A 9,988-nucleotide genomic window follows, 5' to 3' on the forward strand; every position below is an offset into this window, starting at 1 on the left:
CTATTTATACCCACATTACCCACAAATGTTGAGGAGCGCTTCTGAGAGAAAACCCTAACCAAACACTTAGAGAATTAGAGATTGTCATACCCACAATCCTCTACACATTTGCTAGTGAAAATTCCTCAACTCCTACCTCTCAATTTCCATACTATTGAGAGGTTGATAGCCCAAACACTTATCACACCCTTTGAGAGTGTCAAGTGAAGTTTTGGTGCTGCTGGGAAGCATTGGAAGAAGCCAAGGATGGCAGATGCAACATGGAGCTTGTTGTGGGATCCGGAGAACTAAGACAAGACATGGTTCCAATAAGCCTTGTTGGAGTAGGAGTTTGGAGGGCTTAGGTACAGAGGGTAGATTAGGCTTAAAGAGTCTTTTGCTCACCCTTGTATCCCAATTGATTGTCTAGTAGATCGATTTCCGCTTGGAGGGCGGCGGAGAGGTATTTCGCCGAGTTCTTCAGTTTCCTCTTCGATAACACGTCTCGGTGTTATCTGTATTTGCATCTCTCTTCCCTACTCTTATTTATTTCATTTTTACTGCTGTGTTGCTTTAAATATGGATCAGAGTAGTTGTCTTGTTTATACGCTTGTGTTTACATTATTCTGCACTTAGTATTAAGTTAGTGTAAAATCAACCAAGTCGTAACTTTAATTTGGGAGTCTAAACAGCTCGTGTGTTTTCGACACATTTTCGAGCTTTCAAGTTCTAATTTTGCATCGTAATTTCCAACGCCATCTCTGCTCCAGGAAGGCCCATGCTGTATGTTCTATATCATGCATGGAAGAATAAACAATATTAATATAGGGTATACTCATCATCATATATAATTGAGAAATCCATCTCAAAAAGCAAACATAGAAATCACGTTTTAGTTGAATGCCTAATTCCAAACCTGCAATGCCAAGTAAAGAATACCAGCAGACATCTCCCCCCTGCACAAAAGACTAGATATGCCTTGCAAGTTGAGGAGAAAACAAAAGCAAGTGAGAGTTAGTTTTAGCTTTCATATTGGAAAGTGATAAACTAAGATAAAGCCAGAAAACTCCATTTACCAAGTAAAGAATAGTTTTCGCGTAGCAAAAAGTGAATTGCCTCGCAAGTTGAAGAAAAAGTGAAAGCGAGACATCGCCAATACGGGAAAGTAATTAATGAAGAAGATAAAGCGAGGAAAGAACATCAAATGCCATGTAGCGGATACTCTACCAGCAAATAATTCACCTTCACGCATAGAGACTCTGTCTTGAAAATTGAAGAAGTATCAAGAACTAGTAAGTAATAACTAGGCTCATATCTAATCAAGGACCTAAAACAATGCAGGAACCCCAAATGCCAAGTAAAGAATACTTTACGAGACAACTAATCTATGCGAAAAGAGACGATTGCTTGCAAATTGAAGAAAAGTAAAGAGCGATGACTTATAGTATAGGAAAGCAATAAATTAAAAGATAAAGCCAGAAGAATATAAGACAAAGATAGATGGTGCAATCCCTTTACACTTGCTATCAAGATTCACCACAGACATGAATACTTTATAAGAAGACCACTCTTACCTTATAATCAAAGTCACACACGTCCATTCCCATCAAAAAAAAAAAAAAAAAAAAGTCATACACGTCCATTAGATTGGCACTTGAAACCCAACTGGCCGACAAAATAGATACCCATAAAAAACAAGTTACTTCGCCACACTTTTTCGTTTTCGATATCATTATCCTTCCAAAACCTTGTGTTTCATCTCCATCAATCCAATTATGTCTTCCTCTAATGATATACAGACAAATCCTGGACAAGCGGAGGCCCCTGTTGCGCAATCCACAGCTGAAACCAGTCCCACCTCCTCGACCACCACCACCACCACCACCACAACCACTAACCACAATAGCAACACTGCTACCCTCACCACAAACAAAAACAAAGAAGTTGACAGCCACAACAAAGGTGATAACATTCCAGAAACTGTTGTACATCCTACACCTGAAATCACCACCACCAGTACTACTAACAACAGCAACACTGCCACCCTCACCACCAGCGAAGTCAAAAAGCTGGACAACCAAAACAATGGTGATAACACTCCAAAACCTGTTACAAAAAACAGTCCTGTAAACACCATCAACAACAACAAAAACCATAATGGCAGCAACAAAGAGGTCATGTGCCCTTGGATTTGTGATTTACTTTTCAAAGGAAACAACGGGCAGAAGCAAGACGAGAAAGACGAGAAAGACGTGAAAGACGTGAAAACGAAGCTAGAAGAGAAAAAGCAGCTAGAAGAGAGAAAGAAGCTAGAAGAGAAAAAGAAGCAAGACGAAGAAGACCATGTTCAACGTTGTCAGAAGTCACAAAAAAATCTCGATCAAATTAAACAAAACGTAAAAGAACTAGAGAATTTTGCAGGAGAAGGAAATGAGAATTGTAAGGAACTCCGAACTTACGTAAATGTACTCCAAAATATACTTGATACTGAAAAGAAAAATGGTCATTCTAAAGCTCTATGCAAGCTTCCTGAAATCAACAGGGAAATTGTTAAGTTTAAGCAGCAATTTTCATCGGCAGACAAACTGTCCAAGAAATTAAGTCTAAGTCCTCATTTGCAGCGAAGCAGCAGGTCTAATGGTCACAGTCAAGTGCAAGAGTCGGTTAACATACACGAGAGTGCAAGCTTCCGTGGAAGCTCATTTTACGAAGAAATTCAGGAAATTTTTAACGGGCTTGAAGGTGAAAAGAAGTTCTTTTTGTCATGCTTTACTGTTTTCCCAGAAAATGCAGTGGTGAAGAGGAGGATCTTAGTATATTGGGGTGTGGGAGAGGAAATCTTGAACCCTACTTCAGATACACCTGAGAAAATCGTTGATGGAATTCTTGAAGGATTTCAAGAGAAGGGCTTAATCGAGCCTGATATAAAAAAGCGAAAGCAGCAAGTTAAAAGCTATAAAATGCATCCTCTTGTGCGTTCAGCTATTGTGGCTGTGCTTTCCCAGAAAGTTGTTTACCAGGAATCTGCTCCCCAGAGGGTTGTTAATTTTCTAAATTTTGAATATAAGGGGAGTGTGCATTCCCCGGAAGCTGGTTCCCAGAGAGCTGGTCATTTTATTGATTATGATTCTAAGGGGAATGTGCTACCCCAGAGAGATTGGACTGCTGGTTTAGATTCTAATGGGAATAAGGTCGCCCCACGCTCTAACAGGTTGTGTTTGCAAAAAGACGTGGAGGAGGAGAGAAAACCTTCTACACAAAAGGAAAAGGTTACGGATTCAGATTTGGAAAAACTCGTTACATTATTCAATGTTAATGAGCCTTTTCCTGATCTCGAATTGGCGTGGTTAGCGAAGATGAAAGATAAAGATGTGGGACAGTTGAAAGAGCCAAGCGCAGTGGACTGGTTATCGAAGATGAAAAATGCCAAAGTTGTTTGTCTAGGAAGCTGGCCCGGGTCAGCTAAATCTCATATTGAGGTCGAGAGCATTGAATTCCTCAAAGGTTTGACGAGTAGCACAAATTTAAGTTTTCTTAGCCTTCAAGGAATCTCTAGAATTACTGAGCTTCCAGATTCCATAGGCAAGCTCAGCAATTTGGTGATCTTGGATCTCAAGGAGTGTCACAATCTGGAGGTGCTTTCAGAGGAGATATCCCAACTCAAGAACCTCAGGTACTTGGATCTTTCTGACTGTTATCTGCTAGCTCACATGCCAAAGGGGCTAGGGGCTCTCTCAGAACTTCAAGTCCTTAAGGGGTTTGTCATTAGTAATCCACAAAGGAAAAACTCGGGTACTTTGGATGATGTGAAAGAATTGAAGAAGCTGAGGAAACTGACCATCAACGCAAGTAGTGAAGAATTCCCTAAAGTGGAGGATCTACGTGCTCTCCAAAAGCTTGGAGAAAAAGAACTTCGAAATCTAACAATAGCATGGGGATCAACGATAGCAGATGAGCAAGGAAAAGAAACCAAACCAGAAGATCAGAAAGGAGCAGCTCTAGCAGGTCAGCAGGGTAAAGAAGCCAAACCAGAATATAAGAAAGGAAGAGAATCCAACTGCTGGAAAAGACTCATACCAGCTACAAAACAACCGAAATCAGAAACAACGAAGGATCAACTGAACGAGAAACTTCCAGAGCAACTTGTGAAGTTGGATCTTCAGTGTTTCCCCAAGTCTACAGCGACGTGGCTGACACATGATTCTTTGCTAAACCTAGAGAAACTCTACATAAGAGGAGGAAACCTCGCAATTCTGGACAACAAGAAGTGGTTGAAGGTTAAGACTTTACGTTTGAAGTACTTGGCTGAATTGAAGATGACTTGGATACAACTGCAAGATTCATTTCAAGGTTTGGAATACTTGGAGAAAGTCAAATGCCCTGGGATCACACTCTGCCCTTGCGACGAGCATGGAGTGTGGATGAAGAATTAATCCTTATCAAATCGAAAAAATGCAGTTGTGAGAGGGATTGTTCTTCTTCTTTAGTTGCCTCACATTATTATTAAATACTATTGTGGTGTGTTGATTGCTATTTTTTCTTTTTTTGTGAGACAAGATAATGCTATTTAATTTGAATTTCAAATCTATATCTTATCTGAATTCTGTATACTTCATTAATGGATTTTTACTAAATAAGTGACAATATATAAGTACTAGCATGTTTGTTCCATCGAAGCCATTATTTCATATGACATTTTCATACTTCTTCGTAAAGCGCTATTGATGTACTGCTGATGCACGTTGAGTACCACTAAATAGAGAACATTAAAGATCAAACTTCTGCAAGTGTTGCTCACGCTTTATAACCCATAAGTAGGAGAGACAAGAATTTCAAAGTGTGATAAAGAGTATTAGCCTTTGCAGCTTTGGTAGGGATTGATGGCTATTAATTCTTGTATGATACAACTTCTACTTGGTTCCAGTTTTGTTTGGATTTTCGAGATCCAAATTATAGAGAAGGGTTATAAATATATATATACACACACACACAAACTAACCTCTGAGCACGTGCTCATGCACATATTCAAAGGCTCTTCTATATTTTTGGGTAAAGGTTAATAATTTGTGATAGGCCACAATTTGAATGACCCCTTGTGATTTAACCAATTAATTAATTAGCCAAATTGTTAACTAATCAATTAATCTTGTAAACGCGTGGAAGCACAAACAAATCACCAACAAACTAATTAAGTAGCGGAAAATAAATAACACGGTGATTTGTTTACGAATGGGGAAAACCCTAACGATAAAAATCTCATCAGGTGATTTTCAAGTCACCACTCCCGAAACTCTACTATTATTAAATCAAGTGGTTATAAGTAAAGGAATCTCAAATACTTTACCAACCTATAGTTGAATCCTTACCCCAATACACAGTTGGACTTGATTTGTAGAGACAGTTCCCACCTTTGATGCAAGGCTCCCAAGTACGTGACTAACCAATGCGCGTATTCCAGTACGCGACTTCTAAACACCAACTAAGAAGGAGAGATTGGCTGCAAAGTTCTTCAGTTCATCCTATACGATGAAGATCAGGAAGATGCTTGGTTACAAAACCCTTTGGTGCAAATACATAGCAATTTCTTCAGAGAAGATGAACTAGGTCAAAAACTTCGTCTTTTGATCACAATTTGCTTGAACAGAGATTGCTCAATACTTTTGCGACTTGTGTACAATTTGACAGCTCTTAAAACAATTATTTTATATGTTTAGGGTTAGAAGAAAAGAAGGCTCAAAAGCATATTCATGGATCCCAAGAAAATCATATCAGAAAATCTGAAATTTTAAATCTCGACAGATAGCAAGTGTCGAGGTAGCTATCGAGCAGGTGTCGAGCTTTAATGAATTTGCACTTCAGCTTGCTTTTTCTTGGACAAACTTAATGACTTCAACACTTGACCTTGAAACCTTATTTCTTAAAGTATTAAAAACACCTAGAACTACCCAATTACAAGTAGAGTGCGTTTTGTCAAAGGATTAGCCAATTTACATAAATAAGTGACATATGTTCTTAACAAGTGAAAACACATATGTCCTGACAATCTCCCCCTTTGGCAATCCATGACAAAACCACAACAAACAAATGAACATATGAGAGAAGTCATAAATCACTCAACTCATACTCAGTTGTTCAATACAATAAAATCTATGCTAACACAAACTCTTGAAAAACTTTGTAAGAAGAGAGTTTATGGCAAGTAGACTTTGACAACCTGTATTTCTGAAACACTTTAAACAAAACTCATCAAGGCATCTTTGTGTAAAACAGAAATAGTAGATTGCATATAAGTATAAAGAACATGTGTATAAAGATAGAGAAAAAACAACACATAAAGAGATAAGTAAAAGAAACATACATCCACATATATAAAGAAAAATAAGTACAATGTATGTAAAACTAGTCAAAAGACCTCATATACAAGATCAATGTGTCTATAAAGAATAGAAAACAAAAGATACATCAAAGCCTCACTACATACCTCAAAAAATATCAACACTCCCCCTATCAAAAATGTCTTATACTAACTCTCCCCCTAAGATGACTACTCTCATAACCTAAAACTACTTCCCCTTTTTGTCACGAGTGACAAAGGGTAGAGTGTCATGTAGACATCTTATCAGTAGAGCTAGCATCACCATCATCATCATCATCCTCATCCTCAGAGTCTGAAGCCGCTGGAGTCGGTGGTGAAGGAGTAGCCTTTGGAGCAAAACCATCCATGGTCGCTTGCCGTCGTGCAATACGACCAGCACGAACATTCACCTGATACAACTCAGCGGAGAGTGTATCGAGGCGAGTGTCCATGCACTGCAGCTACGCCATAATGTCTCCTAGAGGAGGAGCAAATGTAGATGGAGCTGATCTAGATGGAGCTGAATAGGAGGGAGGAGTGGAATCCGTCTGTCGCGACCTAAATTGAGCCTCACTACGTTTTATGGTAGCGGCATCTATGGCACATATGTGTGTGAAGTGGTCGGACACAAGAAAGGGAATAGAAAAATGGCGTAAAATCCTCGTGATAGCGGAAGGAAAGATGAGCTTATCGCGGGACGCTGAATCAAGATGAACATCTATAATAGAAAGAATAAAATGAGAAGGAAAATCTATAGTAAGATTCTCTAAAAGAGATAACAAAAATCGAGCACGAGGCTCTGTGATGGAGTTGTAGTGAGAGAGTGGATGTAGTACAAAAGTCATCACCATGTTAAGAAATCTAGGACCTTTAGCAAAAGGTCTACATGATGTATACTGATGCTCACCCCAATCAGCAGGGTGCTCACAGAAAGCAGAAATGAGCTCATCTTTGGACACAGTCCTCAGACGCTCACAGGAAGGATAATCAGGAAAATCTATCCTAGGAACCCTAAGCACATTCGCAACTAGCTGCAGTGTGACAGGGATGCGCGTACCTCGAACGAGAGTGAAAAAGAGAGGTACTGAACGATCTATCCCGTGCATGTTGGAGTAAAAATCCTGAATCAGCACGAGAGGGCAAGTGACCGGGATGTCACACAGTGACTCCCATCCCCTACTGTGAATGACAATGGGAAGGTCAGTGTCGGCGAAGTCCGCCAGAATGACTTGGTGTTCCGAATGAACACCTCGTCGAGAAAAGTTCTCCAAAAATGCATTGTAGACATCTCCATCACGGAACTGAAGGTTAAGAGGAGCAGAATCAGAAGAAGAGAAAGCTCCAAAACGCAGAGGGTTCCGAGCCGGAGTGGATTTACGTTCGGGTGCCATAAACACTACTAACGTAAAAGAATAGGAAAGAGATAGAGAGGGAGACAATCAGAAAAGTCCCAACACAGTTCATATATATCAAATATATTGAACAAGAAGTACGTATGCATAGGAATGCATGATCACGTGACATGCAAATTAAAAGGCATCATGAGCTCAGCCCAATCCAATCCCACTAGCACACAAACATAGAGCACACATCTAAATGCATGTAAATATCATTCTAATGCACATGAAATGCAATGTATGACATTTTGAAAACATTTAAGTCAAAACCCAACCCAAAATTTTAAGAAAAACTCATTAATTTTGGAAAACCCCAAAAATTTCTAAAAATCCCAAAAACTAGGTTTCAAAACATGAAATGCATGAGAAAGGAAGGGAAAATGAACATACCAAGTGATTGAAACCAAAGGAAGACTGAAAATCAAGTGGGTTTGAAGATTTGAGTGAGAAAAAGGGTGTTTGGGAGATGAACCGCCTCGGATAGATCGAGAGAGATCGAAGGAATGAGAGAAAAAAAATCGCGACAGCTCTTTATATAGACACCTCAGTAAATCTTGACAGCTGAGGTGTCGAGAGGTATCGAGGAAGCTATCAAGGGAGGTGTCGAGGAATTGGCCGTCGACAACTGCAAGTATCGAGAGGTGTCGAGGTATAAGAACTAGTTTCAAAGAACAGAAGCTTGATCGATCGACAAGGTATCGAGGAGACAGGTGCTTTCTCGATCGATCCACCAGGTGTCGAGACAGGTGTCGAGATTGTGATAAGAAAAGGCTTGAGAGGCTCGACAGATAATCAGGTATCGAAAAGGTGTCGAGGAGGTGTCGAGCCAGCAGTTGAAAGTAGTTTTTCGAGAAGAGAAAAACACAGACATGAATGCAATCCAACATACACCTCAACCATTGATCCAATCAACATATAAAGCTCTTAAAATCATCTCTCAACAAAAATTTAAGCACATGGATCCTCAAAAACACACACACACACACTAAACAAGTCTAACCAATTTTATTTTTCAAAAACAAGTTACGACAGTTTAGTGAGCATACATTAGCACATGTAAAACTTTTGTGATGGCCAAATCACATTGTACCTGCACATGTATCAAAAGTAATAAAGAATATTGCGTGTTGTGTGTGAAAAACATTGCAAGATTGCATATGTGTATACATGTTATGACGATCTGAGATATGAGAAAATAACTTTAACTCACACACAATCATAACTGTTTGATGGGGATTATCACCTTCGAGGTATATCTTATAACTCCCACATTTTCTAGAATACACGCTTGCAACCATATTTAAAGCATTTTTAATCTTTTTGCTTTTTATTTTCTTTGCATGTTTTCTTTTATTTTTAGCATATCATACATGGGCTTAAAAAGGAGAAAAGAAATACCCAAGATGTTAAGCATTTGACATCGTACTTTTGCTATGCCGAAGCATACGAACATCTTTGACACTGCACTTTTGCTATGCCGAAGCATACAGTTGTCATATTATGATTGGTGGGCAACAGTAGTGAGATGGTTATTTATGCCTTTCTCTTAGGATTTCTAGTCCTATCCGTCAAAAAGAGTGATATGAGTATTAAGTTCAAGAGATAACTTAATCTTACTCATCACAATCAAGAGCCACAAAACTCACTTGCTTAGTTGTTCATAGAGATGCTCATCTAAGATACAAAGTTTAGAAACTTTGTTTCAATGACCATCTAAGGTACACAAGTACCAAAGTACACAAAACACACACATTGTTTTTGTATTTTTTTGATTTTTCAAATTTTTTTTTTAATTTTTATATTAAAAACAAAATAAACAAAACTGAAAGTAAACACACAAAAACATGTTAAACAAAGCAAAGCATAAAACTAGACTGACTCAACAAAAATGTAAAATACACAAGCAATGCAACAAACAAGAAAAACAAGAAGGGAAAAGAAAGTGATAAAATCACTTAGAGTCCTTTTTCTTCCACACTTTGGAAGAGTCTTTCCTTTGATTGAACCCTTGAACCGGCAGTGAGGGGGAATAATTGAAACCATTCAAGTTCGAAAGGAACATGAGGGCTTTTAGAAGATCTCCAAGAGGAGCAAGAGAGGATTGAAGCTGATTTTGGCTTCCTGATACTATCATGTCGTTGCTATGTTGAGTGGCTAGCCACTTATAGCAATTTGATCGAGTATGACCGGCAGCTCCACAATGATGACAGAGATGCTACTTCTTTTGTTTAGGATTTTGAGAGTTAGCCTTTTTATC

General features: G+C 38.8%; 1 protein-coding gene across 1 annotated transcript; it reads left to right on the forward strand.

Moving 5' to 3' along the window:
- The first annotated feature begins 1,754 nt into the window (after positions 1 to 1,754).
- Positions 1,755 to 4,412, forward strand: LOC112024877 (uncharacterized). The gene has a single exon (XM_024057526.1). It carries the CDS (start codon positions 1,755 to 1,757, stop codon positions 4,410 to 4,412), a length of 2,658 nt encoding a protein of 885 aa, XP_023913294.1.
- The last annotated feature ends 5,576 nt before the right edge of the window (positions 4,413 to 9,988 follow it).

Source organism: Quercus suber, unplaced genomic scaffold, assembly GCF_002906115.3.
Source record: "Quercus suber isolate HL8 unplaced genomic scaffold, Cork oak 2.0 scaffold_464, whole genome shotgun sequence".
NCBI lineage: Eukaryota > Viridiplantae > Streptophyta > Magnoliopsida > Fagales > Fagaceae > Quercus > Quercus suber.